The following is a 21,695-nucleotide window of genomic DNA, read 5'->3' as shown; positions in this document are numbered from 1 at the left end:
CTTTCAGCACACCTGAAGAAGCTGTTGGCGCTTGCAAATAGGCCGTTTTGACTACCCCCACTTTGGAATGGAATAAATATTTCAAAAACTGGTTTGAACGTATGCAAAAGTACCTAAACTAAATATCCCTGAGTATTCTTAAAAAAACAATATACAGTAATAACCTATTGGATTGTTTATACTTATTTCAAACGACACAACTTAAAAGGCAGCCCTCGTACTAACAACTCTTTTTCAGCACCAACGGATTTTTTTCCGCTGTCTGAAAATATTTGATATGGCTTGCCACGACGTGCTATGAAACGTTTTAATGATAAAATATAATCTTGTGTGCTTAAATTGCCTACCAATTCTAAGTGTATGGCTCTCTCTAGTGGTAAACTAAACAAATATAGGTATGCTTTAATAAGCTTGGCACCTCAGCCTCACGGTTCACTATATTCAGTGGTCTATAGTCTACTTCCACACTGCATGAAAGGAAAACTTGGCTCTAATCTTTCAGAAGGTAAATACTAAAGCTACCCAATGATTCTATCTGCATCCCAATAACTAAAGCATTAGGTAAAACTGTTGCCTTTCGGACAGAGTTTTTTTTTTTTAAGGAATTATTACAATTATAAATTCTGGATTAAGGATCTGCACCTACGTGCAAGATTCTTTGTCTAAAAGTTACTTCATACTTTTGATAGGTAGATAGGTACAGTAGCTGTCCACAGGTGAAATATGGGTATTTATAAGAGGTGTACTTTGTACATAGAGGGTGTTTTTTACTATAAGATATTGTTTCATGCTAACTTCGGTATTGTAAGTGTTTAGTTCGGAAAGCACATTTTTGCCTTAGATTTTCAGTCATACTTATCCATCATGTTCAGGTTTAAACGCAACAAAAAATAAAAAAGCGTTGAGTTTTTATAGATTTTATTGATTTTTTTAATTTATGGAATAAATAAAAATATTTAGGTAATAAAAACAAAACTTTTGTAACAAGTTCATATTCGTGGCAGTGACTATGTTATTGCAGTCTTTGAGATCTTGCGTGATCACTGATCAAAAAATATTAAGTATTCGTAATTTATTTTGTAGCTTACTTAGTTTAAATTTTATTGTTAAATAATTGTTTTAACATAGTCAATGTATAACAGAAAAGTTTATAAAATATAAATTAAGTTCTTATAATATCGTGGGTTCGGTGTCTCGCCCCTTAGAAAGCAGCAGCTGAAAAAGAAAACAAAAGTAAAGAACCTAGTTCTTACTTCAATAATCATAAGTACCCGAGTTTTTTTTTTATATAAATATATATCTTTTTTTATCTTTATAATTTATTATTTCTTTATATTTAATTTATGTTTTCATGATCTTTTTTTAAATTTGAGCACAAGTTCAGATTTAATAACTAAGGCCACTTTTCTCTAACTCTTCACAACAATCAGAGGCAAAGAAAACACTGTGAAGTTTAAATGTATTAAAAACAAGATGCGAATTTTTTTTATGAAACTTGGGTATATTATTGGGTACATATTTTTAAATAAAACAAAATGGCACTTTAGAACAAGTAAACATGTGAAGGAACTTTATGTACTTAACAATAATGGTTTTATGTACAGTTTGATGAGGTGTATAGTTTTAATAAATGGTATTTGGTGCTTCCTGATGTCCTTTTGGAGTGCGTATATAATAATGAAGATGATAGGTATAGTTATGTCGTTTTATAATGCAATGTTACTGTTGACATATGTAGGTATTTCAGGTGACACGATGAGTTGCTGCAACATCGATACTATTGAATTGCATTCGTAATGAAAATAATAATGTAATGAGCACAAACGAACGATGTACCTAAATGAGAATTAAATATTTTCTTCGATATTATGGGAGGGTTCAAGTGCTAATTAAATGTGCATAAATAGAATCTAATGACATAAGGTTTTTTTTATATAAAATTCAGTTGCTATAATGGTGAACAAAGATCGGTGAGCTACGTCTATCAACCGTGTAACTACCACAGATGAGTAGGAACAACACGTGAACAAGACAATAGGACTTCAAACTACATTCACTTGCACCACGAACAGATACCTTAATATTGCTTGTTTTATAGACTACGCATAAATGGTAAAGTCTTGCTTAGATCGTCCACGGTCAACCGGTCTGCCACCATTAAATCTGCCGTAATTAGACATATGTTAGTAAAATTAATCTGAAAAATCTGTAAACGGTCTATGACGCCGATAGATCATCAAAAAGTTAGGAGCAACGCATTTTCTGCAAACGTCGTCGCTCATTCAAATGAAAGTAACCAACCGCAATAGCTCAGTCTTAAACAGTTGAAATGCTAATTCCAAAGTTAATTAATGGCGGTGGCAATCCATGTCGATGATATAGTAGTTCAAATCAAAGGCTATTTTATACAGCTCAGAAGACGTCAATAAAGCTGCAGAGTGACGTTTTGCGTATTTACAGCAACCCACTAACCTAACGGCCTGATCGGGTGCTTGTCCCAAAGGAAGGTGCGTTTGACAGGCGACAGGTACGAGTCACGGATGTAGGAGGGGCTGCGGTCCCATCTGGCAATGGGCTTCAGCTCCGGCCAGTCGTACCAGAAGGGGTCCCGAGTGATCGCCGAAATCGGTAGAGAGGGGCTCGGGTTGAAAATGTCAGCCCAAGGCCTTCTTCGGAGTCCGCCAGCGTTGTACAGCGGTGCACCTATACGCCATAACTATAACGTTTAATGCCGGGACAACAGACATACTACAGCTGCACTTCGTCATCGCCCGCCCATACAGTGTTAAGTAAGCAAGCGTTCAACACAGCTGCGTGACACTGCCACAGTACTACAACGTTATTTACGAGTCCCACGGAATGCTATCATGCTAGTGGATTTATACAGAATGTATAAATGGTGTCAACAAGTACGTTGTGGAACTTTCCTTCCTTACGGATCACATAAAAATTTTGAAGATTTCCCATAGTCATTTTGAAAACTTTATGGATGGTAAAATTTTTACACAGAATTGTCAGATGTAATGAAATATTACAGAATAAGTTGTCCACATTGATTCTGTAATGAATAACGAAGGACTCTTAAATAAACAGTATTAATAGTGTTATTATTGCCAAACTAATGAACTTAAATATTATTAATATGATATTGTTTTGTTTATGCTTGTATGTCATGCGATAGTTTAACAAAAATGATTATTTTTTCATGTAAAAGAACACGTACACTCACTGAACAGGACTCGACAGAACTAGTAATTGTTATTTGTATATTATCTTAATTATTCATCAGAAAAGATTTTGTGAATAAAAATGTCCTGTTTAATTATTCACTTGAAAATTTAAATCGACATAAATTAGAGGTCAAAGGAAGTTTAGAGGTTACTAACTACAGACACTAGTCTCACACAGCTCTGAAAAATTAGATGCTTCTACACTGTACTGGGGCTTCGGACGTGAACAGTTTTGTTTGACTTAGAAGATTCCAATAACCCAGATAGAAGAGTGGGTCATGACGAAGATACAGGGTGTAAGGGTTGGGTCTGTTGCCCTTACCGTCGGCATCGTATGCGACCTCGCAGTCGCGCGGTGGGCTAATCCTCGGCTTCACGGGCGTCGGGGACCTCCCTCGGAGTGAGCGGTCAAAGTCTGCCCATTTTTCGGCTTCAGCGAAAAAAGGGTCGCTTTTGAACACGTCCGATATCCTCGCCGGCCACGCTCCTTCATGGCAAGTCTCATAATCAATACCATTCACAGTAACACACGTCGGGGATTGGAGACAGAGTCCATTTACCACGTCGACAGAAACATTAGACCGAATAGAGAGATCACCTTCTTCTATTTATGAGTATTGTAGAGTGTAGTGTTCTTGTATGCCGAGCATGAATACCGAATACATTCCGGAGCGAATGTTGCTTTGCTCATATTTACAATGCAGCTCATGCAAACATGTTCATTTCAAAATATTGATGTATGAATATTTCATCTCTATTTCAGAGACTGGCGCACATTTCTAGACTTGTGTGTTAAAATACGTGTTTGTATTACTGATGGTTTATGGCAGAAATGTGTGGAAGTCTCGAGTGCCTACATTTTTAAGTAAGAATGTTAATAAATTTTGTGCCAAATCATAGAAAGTATTCCTTAGCTAATCATATAATTTAAATTACAGCGGAGAGGTACTAAACTACTAAATCAAAACACGGGTTGGTCTTTTATGTTTTAATATAAAATATATCGTAGTGTTAGTTAATGTTCTTAAATCTTTGTACTATTCAACAAGTTATGGGAAAGTATAAAATTATTTCTACATATCGTAACAAATACAATTTAAAATTTCACTCAGTAAGAAAATATAGATTTTATGTCATTTTTACAAATAGGATGTCAAAAATTTATATGGCAGATGTTAATGCATCAATTTATATTGCATGAAGCTCTGTTTATGTACAATTTTGAATTTTGAATGATTATTTTATTACAATGTACTAGGTAAAGTATGTACGGATTGAGATTCGTTTGGTATCAGTTGATTTAGTTGGATACCAATATACCTAATCAGATTTTACTCACTTTAACTCAATAGGATGTTGTTATAGCTTCTTGTATTTCTCTGGACATCGTCATACCACACGTATTAGATTCAACTGTGATTGAATCTTACAGGTGAATGGAGTCCCAATAAGATCTTACAATAACTGAATCCACGTTAAGTGCTATGTTCGGCTATCCCAACTAGAACTAGTCTTATTAGATAGAAATGTATGTTTAGCGCAATGCTGGTATTCCGTGCATAGCCTACGACATGGATCAGCAATCAGCCGGGATTCGCCTGTACTTTATTTACAATAACAATCAGTCTATCTCAGACACGAAAGACGACTACAAGTAAGTTGTAGAAGTAAAGTTTGTACAGATAAACCGCGGCGTGGTTATCCTAGCTTAGCCTAAGTTGTTCGTGCATAAAGTTGTTAGTATTTACCTGTTCCCCAGTGGGGCTTGCTGTCAGGCTCATATTCGATGCCTTTTAGGCTCTTGGGCTCCAAGGGTGCGGAAATGGGAGCGCTAAGGTCGGTGATGGGGTATGCCCGGTCCTTCAGGTAGAGACCGTAGCGAGAGGGGTACAGCCTGTCGATGGCTGCCAGTCTGTCAAGATGTTCCTGCCACGCCTTGTGGGCATCGAAGGGGTCGACGCCTCGTCGGATGCGCCTCGGTACGTGATATACTGTCAGCAGAAACGGGAAATCGGTTAAACAAGCCTCATAGAAAACTCATTAAAAATCCCTTAAAATATTACACCCAAAAATGCCAATGAATTGGTTGGGAATCATTTTATTATTTATTTGTGTCCTAGAATCCCTTAGTTTTAAGGATTTGTTAAATAAAATCATAATTAAAAATATGACCCAAAGCCAGCGTTCAATGCCATTTCTATCGTTGATAACACGACTGCTCAAACAACGGATTCGTCGATAGAATCATTGCAAACAAAACACAGAGGACATCACAATTCAGTTTTTGTAACCTTTTAGAGAAGATTTTCAATAAAATAAAAATGTAGTCATAAATAAAAATAGAGAAATAGAGTGTACTGAAGAATAGAATATAAACTTGTGTACACCATTCGTATATGGTAGTTTATTGATTCAAGTATTGATACTTGCACCTATTAAAATGATAGGACGTAGGTTTCATCCAAATATGTTAGTCATTGATTAGTTTGCTGAGCCAAGCTTAGGTTTTATGAAAATGTTGGGGAAAATAAAATAACGATGATGAAAGTTATTCATAGAACTCACCTCTACATCAACTTGCCGGGAGGGCGCGATAAGAGAAAATCATTGTGGGCTTATTACGTCACAATATTAATGTTACTTAAGGGGGTAAATAATAATAAATGTATCACCTGACAAATGCTAGAAGATCAACATACAGTATGTACTAGCGAAAATGAAGTCGACATAACATTCATGGTCAAATGTGTGGAGTATATTATGTATAGAGAGGTGACTTCTATCAAATGACGCATGCGCTGTATTAGTACAATAAGTCGTAACTTGCACAAGCAGTAACATAGAATGCCAGCTAGTATACATGAATACAATGAGCTAAATATTAATCATGAAACCCCTACTTAAAAAAAAACTGAAAACGATTACATTAATACGATTTACTGTTATTATATCCCACAAATGACTATCTTTCTCCGTCGGTGTTACTAAAGAATAACTCTAAAAATAAACTGATCTGTGATTGTATGTTTTCCATGTAATGTTAAATCGAATCATCCAATTTCAATCTTCGAGCTGATGGCAGGTTGTACATCGTCGTAATATAATTTTTAAATTTCTTTATTTATAATATAAAACTTTATTACATAGTAAAATATAGACAGCAGAATAGCCCGCAATAACTTGGTATAAAAGTATTAAAAAACTGCATTGTTAACTTTCAGAAAAATTACAATCATTTTTGAAAATGATATGATGTTTCACAATGCGACTATACATTCATTATGTAGTATTCGTTATTTAAGAAGTCCTGAATTAATCTACACTCTCCCGGAGACCTTTTCTGCTGAAACAAAACGTTGATACAGTTCTAGAACTGAAGCGAAAACTAAACAACCAGGTTGAAGTATTTGTGTTCCATTTCAACACAACAGTGGCTATGTATGAAGCACTTTTGTGTTAAAATATGTAACGGTTATTTAGTCTTTCCACTATATACAAATTACTATACATAGTCGAACTAAATGTAATATTTACAATGAACATTTTAGCATTGGTTTCTGACATCTAATTGTTATTACACTTTTTGTTTGTAATTCTAGAAAGACTAATTCGATCGGTCTCTGTGACCGACTTCGATTGTCTTTGATTGCCAAATTGAAGTATCGGTGTGAGTGATGTACTTGCCAATCGATTACTTATTGAACCACTACCAACAGGTGATCTATCAACATAATCTATTTTTGTTTTCTAATTAATTGTTTGTGTTCTTATTTAATTAGCGACTATCATGAAAAACAATTTTGGTGACCGATTGGCAAGTTGGTTAGTGTAGCGTGTGTGCATATGTGGCGATGTGTGCGTGTTTGAGTTCGGTACTAACCTGGCCTGTACGAGTCAAGGGAGCGCGGGTAGTTGTGGGCATAGATGGGGCGTGGGGAGTATCCGTAAACCTCACGGTGGACGGGCAGGTAGCGGTATCCGGGGACGGTGATCCTCTCAGCGGCGGCGATGGGGTCGTCGTAGATAGACTTGCTGTAGGGGTAGCTGGTGCTCAAGAGCTCGGGGAACACGCTACGGCGGCTGGGCCTGTACCTCTCCTCGGCTCTGATGTCTTCCGATCCTGATTAAAATATTATAGCAATCTTCAATACTTAAACTTCCTTCCGTATCACAATGTTTCTAATGTTTACTAATATGAATGCTTGTGATCTTGTCCTTGGTCTCGAGCTTACCTTTTAGAGATCGCACGAAGGATTGCCAAAATCTGGCTTTCTTCGACGGCGTCTCATTTCTGCCAATCATTTCTAAATGACTTTTAAACATTTTGGCAGTTTATGTCGTGCTCGTGTTCTGTAACAAAATGTATTTCTGTAAAAAAATTAGTTGTTATAAATCTTAGAATTGAGTCAAAGTTATGTGGAATGCGCGCCTAGCATGTGTTGTCAGTATGTCAAAAGTTAACCTTGAGTTCGGCAATATATGTCTTTTAAAAATATGTCCAGGTGACATAATTGAGTACAATAGCGTGCTCGTGGCTCGTAAATAGAGCAGTGACGTACGCGAGAGTTAGCAGCAGAGCCGCAAATAGCCGTCTCGGTGGCTGGCTCGTGTCGAATGGCCCGTGGTCTTGGACACTCGCCAATCTAACTGGTGTCGAGGAGAAACTTGAAAACAGCCGTTTTTACGAATGTCTACTCATTGCTCTGCTATTTTCGAGTTTGTGACGACCTTGTTGCGAGTTACGATGTGGATAGGTAAGTCAGCGGCCTGCCGCAATTTCTAATTATGTAAGCGTTGAGTTAAGTATGCGAAGACGAATTGATGGGTGTTGTACGACTCAACTTCGGTGTATTTCAAGAGCTCATAATTTTGTCATCGTGGAATACTAGCGCAATATTATTTGAAAATTGCTGTAACAGTTACATTTTAAATCCAATAAATCCCGCCGTTTAGGTTATGGATTTTGTAGATGTTCATTAAAGAAACATAAGTTATTGTCAACATGAATTTATGCGCTGTGACCTAAGACAAATAGTCGTCAACAAAGTCTGAAATCGATCGTACCTACAAATACTTTTTCACAACAGAATGTGGATTTTATTCGGATTATTCATTGACGTGCGTCATTGGTTTAAATTTAGTAAAACAGAAACATCATTCATCAAGAAGCCTTTCAGTTAAGATCGACGTTTGTGTAGATAAGAACATACGCTTCACGGATCTATGGAATGCTGAACATTTTCTATTTTCTCCAGTTCTAAACTATGCTAACGTCATTAATCTAACGTCCGAATTTGAAAATTCTTTTCATGTAGTATGTACCTACCTATTACTTCATTGCCAGCCTTTTTCAAAGAAGTAATCCATCTGTACCTTACTTTCAATTTCAACGCAGGTACAAATTGTTGAAGAAGAAATTATACTCGAAGGTTTTCCTAATCATAATTCAAGTATTATAAATTTTTTGTTTGTCTCCTGAACCGTGTCCTTTACTCTCCTGATATGTTTGGAGTTGGGTAACATTATCATCATACTATTAGAAAAAAAAATGGACTTGTCAGAACTAAATACCTACAAATAAGCTCATGAAATTCAAGCAGTTATTTTTTTATCAATTATAATAAAGAATAAATTTAAGAATTAGGTATGTAATTAGGACCAAAAAAAAGCCGCTTCTGTTTATAAATCTAGTTAGGTTGTTTTAACTTTTGTTTGTTTGAAATATTTGCATTTGCAAGAGGCAGTCGATGTAATTGATCCACGATTGTTTTGCTTTTCAGTTTTACGATTAGATGTTATTAAATAACTGCAGCAAATATGTAGTAATTTAGAATATCGCTGAATACTAATCAATTAAATCTGCAACATCATATTCAAACTAAAAAACTGATTAAATCTTTTCAATGCACTTTTTCAATATCTTTGATCGAACGCCAATTGATTCCTGTGATCTGGATTGATGTTAACACCTATTATTACAAATTAGGTCAAGACTTAAGGCCAATGTCAAATATGTTTTGCTACATCCATTTCCATACTCCATTCCATAGTACTACGATTGCATAGTGCCATTGGTATCCGTAAAAAAATCCATGGTATCTAGATCAGACACAAATTGAAGGTTAGGTATGTAGGCACGAAGTGGATTGGCCGTTAAAAAAAAGCTAGTCGATTGTGAAACGGTTACAAAAATACATGGAGGCGCGTCGATTTGGCGGGATTGCAAATTTGGCGCGGGATGAGTGAGGCTGAAAATAGGCGCGCGCGGCCGGATCGGATTCACAGCATTCCCGGATCCGGCGCATTGTCGCACAGGTGTGCCGCGCCCTCTGCTCTATGATCTATGCACGAACTCACGTAACATCAGCGGTTACACATACAGAATTTCAAGTTATTTTTTATGTTCATTTTAAGTAGGGTTCAGATTATTGGATTGGATGTTTGAAAAATTGAGCTTACATAGCATTTTCTATACTTTTTTGAAGAACAGTTTCAGCTAATCTTGGCTAAGCTGTTTAATTGTTTTTTGTTTGATATTTAAATTGAAAACAAATCAATTTTGTTATTGAAGCTGGAACCTGTTCGTATGTATACACCATGGCTGCAAATTAGGACACTACAAATATTTCTTCAATTAATGGAAACCTAATTTAAAACAAACATCACATTGATTCAAAAAAATATTTAAAATAAAATGCTTTGGTATTGAACACAGTGTTTACTAATATTCCTGACAATTGCTGATTTGATTTTTGTTTTATAAATATTTTCACCTGTATTATTATCGTCACTGTCGAACAACGTGTGAGTAACTTACGTGCTGCTGAACAAATGTTACCCGGTTATCTCCGCTTATCTCGACTAATCACCCGCGAGAATACAAACTAGATTTAAGTCGAAGTCGCGAACCGACAGAGACGAAGTTGCAATTGCGCAACTTTAGAGCGAGACGGCGCTACGCACTTGGGGGTGAGATGTGCGCGAACACCCCGCGCGGGGTTCACTCGGCCCAGCCCTTGCGGACTTGACGACTCAACACTGGGCAGTTTCTTACCGATTAAATAATGGTCGTTAAATAACACAGTTGTCTGGTTTCGTTGACGAGCCGACGTCGAGTGTCGGACCTGGGCGGGCGCGCACTGGCCGCGTCGGGCGCGAGCCGCACTTGCGCCCGCCCGCCCCGCTCCCGCCGCCCGCCCGCCCAGACCATTCAATAAACATTTTATTTTGCCCGTATTTTACTACTTATGAGCTTACATTCGTTCCCGGATGCAAACTTTTCTGGTAGCAGATTTTCTTATTATCATAACAGTTACTCATGAAAATTACATTAACTGTTAATTACATTATACTTACAATCATTTAACGATTGTGGAAAAGAAGAATTTTCCTCAAATGCTTACTTATCTGCTTTTATTTTTGTTAAATTTACTAGATTACTTTTCTACGAGAATAAGTCAGTCTATTAGCATTCTTTAGATTGAGTCGGTCTGCCTGCTTTGAGATTTCAGTTTTCATAACAAACTTTAGTATTTGTTTAATAACTTCTTTTGGTGTAGAATATTCTGGGGAGACGATTAAAACCTCCCACATGGTATGTGCTATTATACATAGTTGATGTAAGTGCGTATATATCGCATCGCCCGTGAAAGTACTGAAATAGCAACGATACGGCGTCCACCTGAGATTATAACTTTGTGGGTGATTCAACTTTACATTCCACGTTAATGAGTCCTCTTTGTTTATAGACAAATATAGCCTCTTCAGTGTAATATTACCAAAATGTTTGTCTAAATATTATGAGACAAGATATGATGATAAATAATAAGTATTAATGTGCTTCTGTGGTACGAAAGTGATACGATTGAATGAATATACTGAAAAGATTCCTATGTTGAAAGTTTTAACTAAGTAGGTAGGTACTCGATTTTGATGCGCCTCATCTGCGTAAACATCATTTAGTGCTTTGCATTCGCATAAGGAACACTTTAAATATGCCCTAGTATAATCAATAAGTTTTTCTAAAAAACAACAAAATAGCAGACACCTGAAGTTCACCTGTTTATATAAAGAACGTTTATGTGCAATAGAATTTCGGGTATTCAGACACACGAATAACCAGGTATTCTATAAACTATGGTATAAGAGATATTTTTAAATAGTTTAGGGTACAAAAAGTTATGTTTAGGCATCAATGATTTTTCAAGATCATTGAAATAAAAAATCCGCCTTTTTGTACTACCTATAAACAAAAACGTCATTATCATAATCATAACAGGATGTTTATAGTATTATGTACGGTTTAATTTATTAGGTACTAGTTATAAAATATGTTTGATGTGATTTAGAATATTTTATTTTCGTGAAAAAAATTTACAAGGTCGGCGCCATCGGCGACAGGTGACCTCGTATTGATACACTAATATTTTTCTTCTTGAGTGTATTTTAAGATATTTCGGTGATACCGTTTGTAGAAAACTTATAGATATTTAACTACACTAACCTGGCTCATAAATAACTTTGAGACTGTCTTATACTTAACTTAATTTATCTTAATATGATCTTAATTGACCACAGTGCTTAGCCTAATAACTTATTAAGCATTGCTATTAGAAGTAAAAAGTTATTTATTCAAAGTAGGCTGAAAATCAGCACTTTTTTCAGGTCAAATTTGCAAAAGACAACCCCCAAAACAGCCGCCCTCCACCCCTTCCTATGTGTTCCTTTCTATGCGTATTTATAAAAAGCGAGAACTGTCTACACTATTGAACTGACAACTAGCATTATACTGTTTCAGGATCGACCGAGATTATATCAATAATTACGACGCTTTAGGTACTCGTGAAAAGCAGTTAGCATTGAAAATCTTTCAGTTATGACTCAAATATTTCTGTCACCTGTCGTCTTCGATAGAGACTGTCAGTAGGTAGGTACATCTACACTCTACTGAACGGTCAGCATTAGCACTAAGGTTGCCTACAAAATGTTTTAATGTTTTCCTCGACATTTTCAGGACAAGGTTGCCATTTTATTATTGTTTTAAATTTGAACTAAACTATATCTACTAAGGGTTGATGGTTTTCTCTAGATATGAGGTTTTAGTAAGACAAAATAAATGCAAGTTAAATAGGATGTAAAGCGAGCGCTTTTCCTGAAATGGAGTAGATGCAAAAATATGAAGCAACAAAAAATAACGTAAGTATCTTTAAATCAGGCTTATAAGAAAGTGCCTTTAAAACAACCCGTTTTTAAGTATTTTGTGTTATATTTTAATACCAACCAAAACCTAGACGCTTGAAAACAATTTTTCACGACTAATCTCTTGAGAATTTTCTGTTTAATTTTCTAGTCTTGAAAGACGTATTTTTTGTCACGTTTTACACGTGTATTTAGCAGGGTTGTAACACTTCCAACACTGGAAGTATTTTCTGTTTTAGATCTTTTAATTCTATGATCTCTGAAAGACGAATCGGTCACCTTGTTTCATGAGTGACCTGCGATCCTGACGCACGAAAGCACTAGTACGTCATACACTGGAACATTTCATTCACAGAAACCTGTTCCATTTCCTTTTTACGATTGTTATGTTATGAGTGTGTCGACTGTTTACATTGGATAACCCTACTTATTTAGGTATGTGTGTTGTCTGGTTGTATGCCGTCATGCGTCCCACGTGCATCACCCTGAAACATCACGTTTTATCGAATTTTGGCCCGCATTCAACTGGTCTATAAATAGATTTGCTATAAACAACTGAAGATCGGACAACTTCCGATGGTAGGCATATTCTATTTCCTTTGTTGTCACGACACGTCGTGTTCGTGTTTTTTTCAGTTGTAAGGTGCACACGTAGCTGGCTAGACTATGCTTGTGAAGTAATGTAACTTTTTTAGAACATTTTTGAATCATTATTATGTGATCGAGGAAAGTAGAAGTGCTGTGAGGTCTTTGCCCTTCGAGAGGCTAACACGAGCTAATAATAATGTGGTGCCGTGTTCCAGGTTGACCTTGCTGGGTTCGTTTGGGACAAATTTGTCATATGTGACCGTCCTAAAAGCTGACGAAGGGATTATATCGGGAGGTGAAAATGTTGTCACGGTCTCGTGTTTACTAACACCTTAGCGAAACTTTAACGTACTGTAACTTTGTTTACGTCAATAAAAATATTCAAATACATCTCCGTCCAGATTACTTACAGTATTCTTATATAATTTTGGGTTATTAATCATGTTTGAGCTAACGCTTGTTTAATATTGAGATTCGTGAGATATTGAGAAAAAAACAATGAAACTCTGAAAATAACAATGATCGCAGGAATTTAGCACCTAGATATAAAAGTATCGTAAAATATTTTCTGTAGATACCTTTTGTTATTGCCAAGCACAATTATAAAGTCTGGCCTAAAATTACTACGAGCTGTTTAAACATACACACTATTATACTCAACCTATAGATATTATTAGAATGTTGGGAACTTCGGAAAACTCGGGAATGAGGGTCTAGTTGTTGTTTTTCAATCGAAATAATATCTTTAAGGACTTCGAAAATATTATTATTATGAACTAAGTATATATTTATTTGCATAGATAATTACATCACAAAAAAAACTATCCTAGTAAAATAAAAACAATGTACTAAGTTAATTAATTTATGAACAACCAATAGTTTTCAGCAGTTTTTTGAAAAATAATCACTTCAGCAAGTGCGGGAAATAAAGTACTTTTGTAAACACAAATGAAACTGTTATTTGAGCGTAACATAGGAAAATTAAGGTAAACCTATCTTTCCTTTCAGAAGATTCAATCCAGGGTTAACAGTAGATGAAAATTAAGACTTGGTATCTACTGGGTGTCAAAGTTGTTAATGAATAGAGCTTCATGCATTAATATAATAAGATTTATTGTAATTTATCTTCTTGTGTTTTCTGAAAATCAACTGTTTAACATTATTTTCACTGCTCATTATTTTGTGTCCGAAGTTCATGTTTACAAAATTAGTTGAAACTAAAAACAGTATCTACCATTTGTCATCTCAACAAAAATATTTTAATGCCAAAGACAAATGGAGCTTTCGTCCTTTCATGACGGTTTAACTCATTTGCTACATTTCGAACGTCAAATGGGGGTGTAAAGGGTGAAAATGTCTTTTGTCAGTTTGTCAGACAGTGTTAAGGTACGTTTTCAATGCCAGCTGCCGACTGCAACTGCCGACCTCGTCTGCTGTAACTGCAGGAAATCCGCTGCCGCTGCACTACTGGCATGTATTTCATGATACCGTTTTGGATCGAAGTGGCGGCAGCACGTACTCAGCCTCAGCTATCGACCGATGTCTTGCTGTCGCTGCAAGTGCGGTCGGCAGTTGCAGTCGACAGTTAGCTTTAAAAACGCCCCATTACAATCAGTGACAGCGACACCTCACCTACGAAGCAAGCTTTACCAATGCGATGACGACACTCATTTGTTTTATTTATACCACCTACGAGTACATATTTCTATCACCTTAGATTCTCAGCAGCAAGCGAACCAGCCAAAACATTTAAGATATAAATGATGCAAGTTGCGAGTAGATAAAATAGTAATTAATACACGTATATAATTATATAGGCTGTAATTTATTTTTGTCTGTGACTATTTGTCTAAACATCTATGTATCTTTAATAATTGAAACGCTAATCGTCTCATTATTTTATTGTTCAATAGCGTTTAATTGTCAGCTTTGTTATGACTAATTAAACATTCGTTAAGATTTAAATGGGGCGAGGTGATAGGGCTTTGAGATTGTAAGCTTTCGCCCATTTATTATTTGAAACATAACTATAACCAGTGTAACGCCCCTGTCAATTGTCATGTGTAAAATTGAGGTAAAGTAGGAAAAAAGCGAGATCTTGTGCTGTAAGGAGCAACCCAGATGTTCGACTGACCAAAACGATAGACCTACCGTTTCTCTAGATCTTCATTGTCGAAGAGAAGTAATAATGTGATTGTTGTAATAAATGATTTTTCATTGCCCTAAACAAATACACGTACGTATTTACATCGTACTTACTCGTAATCATTGAATTTTTGTTATGATCAGCGACTGTCTTATTAAAACTGTTTGTATCAGTATGTTGATACGTTTATGGGATGCAACCCATCAATTTTTATGATACGCTTTACATAGTTTCAGTCGTGACATAACATTTTGGCAAGTTAGCAATATCTGAATGACTGACGATTCGCATTTGTCGTCGTAAATGAAAACGACCGAATCGTTTTAAAAACAAAAGGTATCTTAGAATATCTGTGGTATTTCGAAAAAAAATAAAAAATTAGCCGTTTTCCTGTGCTTTCATCCGCGTCTCATGGGAACTACTGCCCGAATCGGAATAAAATATAGCATGAGTTACTCGGGGATAGTATAGTTTTATAACAGTTCAGTAGTTTCAGAGCCTTTTAAGGGTACAAACAAACAAAACAATGTTTCGTCTTTAATATATATTATTAGTATAGATTATGCTATCTTTTCTACTTACACTCTGAAGAAGACGTGTTCTGATGTAATAGTATAAATAGATTGAACAGCAAATAAACTATAAGTAGCTTGTTTCGGTACAGAAATAATGATACTAAACAGATGCAGATAGCTCGGTTACAAAGATATACTATCTGTTGACACACGAACAGACAACTTTATAGCAAACTCGATCGCCACCTTGTCTTATTTATAGGATTAGAAAGAGATGGCACGAAGAGAATTTGTTTATTTTTCTTCGGAAATTTCCAATAAAGGAATGTGAAATTGGCTCTTGCATCGTAAGTGCGCATGATGTAAATCATCAATCCTACCTTTTATGGTATCTTAATTGTTTGGTGGTCACCTTGAATAATTTGTTGATATGAAATGAAAGGATAAAGCATTATAAAAAATATAGGGAACGAGACGCAAATTATGTAGCTCTTTATCCACAATATTTAGGATAAGTTTAACGACACTAATTTGAGCAAAAAAATACCGTAAATTATAACTAGTAGACACCTATCGTCCGGATTGGTGGACACGGTCGAAAGATCGGGAAGGGTGGAAGATAGATGGGGAGGCCTTTGCCCAGCAGTGGGACACTACAGGCTAGATATAATATAATAACTAGTAGATCTTTTGATACGACTTAAGCGCATAAAATGGTTCCCTCCCTAATAATTTAACAAGCTATTTTCATTAAACTAATCGAACTCTATAAAAAACCTACTTTCCATGAGAAAACCTTTCAAAAGTCATTGCTATGAATTCTACACATTTCCTGAAAGCTACCATGTTTAATAACTTCCATGACATTGTCAAGTAAAAACGGTTGCCTACACCCGCGGCTACACCGTTCATTTTACTATCAATAAACGTCGCACAAAATCTGTTTAAACAATAAATCATCTGCGCAATGCGGAACGTAACACCAGCAACTAGAAATGTTTCAGGAACCTAATCGATGCTAATTATATGGCGTGCGGTACACCACAACAAGCTCTGCACATGTTTATCTAGAAATTTCTAAGAACTGCTAACGTTGAGTACCACTTACCAAAGCGTGATTAAATTCGTCTAATTTGGAGTTATGGCCGACAATCTCTCTTGCGAATCGAGCGTGTCTTTTGCTATAAAAGCAATTGGAGTGTTGAAATACGACTTAATTATGGATGATGTTGTTAGTTTTCTCTGAATTAGTTTAGGTTTACTGTCATCACAAATAGAAAGATGCTTCCTGGGTTCTAGCTTTGGTCCTAGCGATTTTTGATAATTGAAATCCCGTTTGGAGGTGTGAGACTTGCTTCTTTGTAACATGGGTCTTGAATTAAAATGATTATTGTCTAAATAGAAGTTAAAGTCAAATTTCTAAATAGCGTGAGACGTAATCGTGTTACTTATGTGTGTAGTATGTACACCTAGGGCAGAACATGTGATTCTTCATACTTCGGTCGTAAACCTTGGCAATGAAAGTATTGGGAGTGGACAACAGCACCTAATGTCTAACAAACCATTAATTACCATCGGTAATTTTGAGAGATACATGTGTTATACAGATAAATACAGTATTATTTAATGGCACAAGTGTACTAACAATAAATCAGGTTATTATTAGACACATTGTCTACTTCAAAACTGCAATTAGTATGTTCGTAGCACGTAGCCGCTACGACGCTATGTAAATTACAATAAATATCTCGTGTAGATATTTAAGTCGAGCTTTAATGTTTATGATTTTAGAGTTTTATTCCAATATTTTATTTTATATGGGCTGTTATTTAAATAAACATTAGAATATTACTTGCAGGCCTTGCACTATCTTTCATCACTGCAAACATTAACAACGTTGATTATCTACAAATAAAATTCTTACTTCTACTAATGTACTCACCTTTTGTCTCAAAAAATAGATAGTGAAAATGTAACGCTAGCAAAATATATATTAACAGACATTAAACTATCCTAGTAACTTTTTATTACATTCACCTTGCGTTCTCTTTAAATTAGTCAAGAATGCGAGGCCACGTGACGGACATAGTAGTTTCCTTATTTTTCTACGTTCTATACGAACGAGGAAATTCTAAACAGATTAACTACCAAGTTCCCCAGGAAGAATCAAGTGTATAGTTAAAAGGAAGTAGGTACATATGCGCACAATTGACAGGAACGAACGATGTAGACAAACTGGGCTCTTAAAGTAGAGTACTAAAATAGAATACAGGCAGGTACTTACTAGCATTTTGGCCGTATCCTATGAAATCTATATATATACCTACGTCATGTACCAGATAAATAAGTTGCCTTCTTCTACAAATGGACTATCTAGCACTGAAAGAATTTTCAAATCTCGTATAAACAACAACAAACTCTTTGAGCATAGGAAATGACAGTTTCACTATAGAAACACAATAAATTAGACCAATTTAATCAGTTGCGCAGAAAGACTTGACCTCGGGTATAAAGACACGGGATAAAAAGTTTGATTAGGCATAAAAGCAAAGTGCGCACTATTCGAATGATGTATTCAAGTACCCAAATAGCTTGGCTTCTAGTTCGAATGCTTTTGATCTGTTACGTCTATTGATGCTTGGAATATCCACTAATTAGATTATCTGAACATTTTTACTGTCATACCAAGGTTACGTAAGTATTTCACGCTCAATATGTAATGAGGGATTTGCATTTGAGCTGCCAATTACTATTAGTCTGAGCGAATAGTAGTGTCATTATTGGTTGACCAAGAGTGAGTGACGAAATCATATTGACAGCATGAGTCTTTTAGGGTAGAATGACCACACAGAAACTGTTCTCCATGCGTAATACTCACGAAAGCCTTTTGTATGTCTTTTTATTAGACAATGCTTGTTGCATTCTAGACAAGCTATACATATTGAAAATAAGCAATCGAGAGATATTTTTCCAGAGTCTGCTGTAAATGAACTAGCATTTACGCTCCCTCTTCTTCTGCCCCACAATATCAACTAAACTGTTTATTAACAAGCTATAATTATATACTAGTAAACAAGACCCGTGCGTCACTGTATACAGCAACACTAAATAACACGATTTATTTAAACACAAACTGTCAATGTATTCGGAAGCTGTCGTTGTCGTTCACCATCAATGAGAGACACCATGTGTGAGAGTGTTAACGTCCATTTTGGCAACTGAGGAGTCACGTGTTATTCAGAATAGCGATGACGGGTCCTGTGTTCATCAGATACAGAGTATTAACACCATGATTTACGTCGAACTAACAAGGGAGCCAACAGTTTGTAGTCTGTGTTGCACTTACATTATAATATTTAATGATGGCACTATAGGAGTTATTGTTGTTTCAAAGATTTATGTACCTATTTTAGTGTTGCAAAATGATACATTGTAATTTATATCTTTTAGGGTTCCTATTTTGACTAAAACTGGTAAGGTTCAGTTGAAACTATCGATGCCTGAAAACCAATAAGTCTCATCTACAAAGAAAAAAACAAAGAAATGTTTTCAGATAAGTATCCAAATGGAAAATCATATTTTTTCCATGAAACCACGTATTTTCCAGCATCCAAACACAACGATGACGTTATAATATATGACGTGTTGTTTTTATAGCTTTCAGTTTTGATAGTGCCGCGTCCCATTACTTAGACATCGTACAAAGTCGCTAACAGGCGTCTGTTTATGCCACGCGAGTGACGCGGGAGTCGATAGGCGTGGGCAGGCTACACAGCAATGGCGATCACTATATACAACCAGGTAATGTAGACCTCCCTTACCCCCCTCACTTTCCTGTCACACAGACTTGCAAGAGGAGTGTTAGTGAGGTAGTAGGGGTCTACCTAAACTGGTTGTGCTACGCTGAAATATAATATCGCCTGACCTTGCTACGAATAGTGGCCGCCTACGGATGATGCGTTCGGTTCTACGCTTCACTGATCAGTATTTCGAATACATACAGTTAATACATATTTATTTTATTTAACAGCAGATGAATCCATTAGTTTAAATTGTTTCCTGTTATTTTGTTTTATTTATTTTAGACACTATTATGTCATAATTTAGAGAATCGTTTATTAATTGCGATCTTGCATCTCGTGCCAGAATTAATGTTTTGTCAACTTTATTTGTCATGTATACAAACTCGTGAAAAGTCACGAGTATCGTAATTACCCATAGGGCTAATTAAAACAGAATCTTGCAAATAATACCTTTGATCGCCAATTTCTCTATTCTATACCACCTGTTTCAGGAGTACAGACATAATATTTGCTTGAATACAATTTTGCCAATAATGGCTACTAAAAACGATGATTTATGTTACACGTGTACCAATCTTCATTAAAATATGAGATGAATCAGTAGCAAGTGGGCATCAGAACAGCATTTCATCATTTGGCGCTATTCGTGACTTGAGGACCACCCCTTATCCAGTACTGTGAAGCGTATTCAATGATTAATATCTGCAGACATATTATATTTACAGTGAAGGTATGTGGAATTATATTTTGAATCATACAAGTGGGTAAATTGGGTCATACGGTGTTTACGCGCCGGCGACCATGGCCTGAACATTTTCAAGTGTTTAGCGCTACCACATAATTATCTGTCTGTTACTCATGTTATGATATCCTACCTACGCTTTTCATTCGGCTATACTAGAGGTTAGTTAATTAAAATCTGAAAATAGACCTAGGTACTGGCCACACATTTTTCCTCGGAAAAAAGCTGCGTCTTAGAGATTCGATTTCCAAATAGAATAATAAATCTTTCATCGAGAACGGAATTAGTAAAAAGACTCTCAAAGGAACTAAGATATCCCCTCGTGAGTTGACAGCTCGAGACTTTTTGAAGAGAAGCCGGAAACACGTCAGTGGTACGGACAGTGGTAGATGGCGCCACAATAGCGAAGTTGTCCGAGAGACGCGCGCGCTCCGGCGCTTCCGGCCGGGAGATCTGCGCATAGAAATGGCAACATTACACATTGTTACACAAAACTTTTCTAGCGTAATGCCCTCTACGGCGGCGTACTTCACCCCGTAATTCTTCAGACGCTTCCTCTTGCACAAGTTGTTCGATAAACAGAAAACTTCCCCAACTATCTTTTAAACTCCATTTTATTATAAGTATCTGATCGTTGGAAAGATCTGTCTGCTACACAAGTTTTACAAGACCTGATTATTTGTACAATCGTCCAAAATACCTCTAGATTGGACTAAATTCTGATAGAACACTTATTAATAATGTACTTGTATAATTTATAAGTGTCAATAAAAAATCTTTCAGAATTCTATGTCTACAAAACAAAATTCCGGTAATCTAGTTCAAGATCGCGTTGACTATTCTATTCCGGTTGGCAAATTGACAGAAACTATAAATTTAATCATATAGCGTGCATTCAGATAATGCAATTTCACTCGAGCTAACATTTGATGGTTTTGAATTTACTGCACCACTGACACGTAAACAGAAACACAAGTGTCTGTTGTAAATCCAAGTTATTTGCATATATTTTAACTTTTCCGATTGTCTTGCACCACAATATCACTATTTTATGCTCATTAGTGTAAAACTTATTTACGATTTGGTCACCCTTAATTTTAGCAAATTATTATTTAGTATTAATAGCAAGGAAGGAAGAGAATGAGTGATTATTGCTGATGTCATATGTGATTAGTCTATCTTGTTACAGAAATCTTACAACTGTTGAATTTCAGATAAGTTCCCAGCATTTGTTTCGCAATTCGATTACATAAATTCTTGTTTTCCTTAGTTTATCGAAGCAGGCAATAGCCAGTTAGTAAGTCATTGGGAACATGGATATACTAACAAACAGCGATGGAGCACACACGGGGAGTGGCCGCGCAAATGTTTGCCGACGAGGCTCGCCGTCACGCCGCCTCCGTTTGACGTTCTCACATCGTGTTTGCTTTATTTGTTACCGTAATGGACAATTTAATTGCTTTCCATAAGGTC

The 21,695-nt window shown here is 36.1% G+C and overlaps 1 protein-coding gene across 9 annotated transcripts; it reads right to left on the bottom strand.

The window, feature by feature from the left end:
- Positions 1 to 901: 901 nt before the first annotated feature.
- On the bottom strand, positions 902 to 15,775 carry LOC124636211. 9 transcript variants are annotated; one of them, XM_047172157.1, is made up of 8 exons: positions 15,745 to 15,775; positions 7,463 to 7,580; positions 7,111 to 7,350; positions 4,979 to 5,221; positions 3,553 to 3,717; positions 2,473 to 2,703; positions 2,077 to 2,163; positions 902 to 1,215 (listed from the first exon to the last, which is right to left on the bottom strand). In XM_047172157.1, the coding sequence occupies exons 2-7, from the start codon at positions 7,551 to 7,553 to the stop codon at positions 2,093 to 2,095; spliced, it is 1,041 nt and encodes a 346-aa protein (XP_047028113.1). In that variant the 5' UTR covers positions 7,554 to 7,580; positions 15,745 to 15,775; the 3' UTR covers positions 902 to 1,215; positions 2,077 to 2,092. The 9 variants fall into 9 exon arrangements, with proteins under 9 accessions (XP_047028113.1, XP_047028111.1, XP_047028112.1 ...); XM_047172155.1 differs by lacking the exon at positions 15,745 to 15,775 and adding an exon at positions 10,285 to 10,427; XM_047172156.1 differs by lacking the exon at positions 15,745 to 15,775 and adding an exon at positions 10,048 to 10,350.
- Positions 15,776 to 21,695: the final 5,920 nt, after the last annotated feature.

Source organism: Helicoverpa zea, chromosome 14, assembly GCF_022581195.2.
Source record: "Helicoverpa zea isolate HzStark_Cry1AcR chromosome 14, ilHelZeax1.1, whole genome shotgun sequence".
NCBI lineage: Eukaryota > Metazoa > Arthropoda > Insecta > Lepidoptera > Noctuidae > Helicoverpa > Helicoverpa zea.
The sequence above is the reverse complement of the archived record's forward strand: the minus strand, read 5'-3'. Positions and strand labels throughout refer to the sequence as shown.

What these genes read in the sequence shown, in the direction of transcription:
- LOC124636211 (XM_047172157.1), bottom strand. Translation starts at nt 7,553, where the DNA reads ATGTTTAAAAGTCATTTAGAAATGATTGGCAGAAATGAGACGCCGTCG. An exon ending in CCTTGACTCGTACAGGCCAG is followed by an intron (nt 5,222 to 7,110) that starts GTTAGTACCGAA and finishes TTCTGCTGACAG; the next exon opens with TATATCACGTACCGAGGCGC. An exon ending in GGTCGCATACGATGCCGACG is followed by an intron (nt 2,704 to 3,552) that starts GTAAGGGCAACA and finishes TATGGCGTATAG; the next exon opens with GTGCACCGCTGTACAACGCT.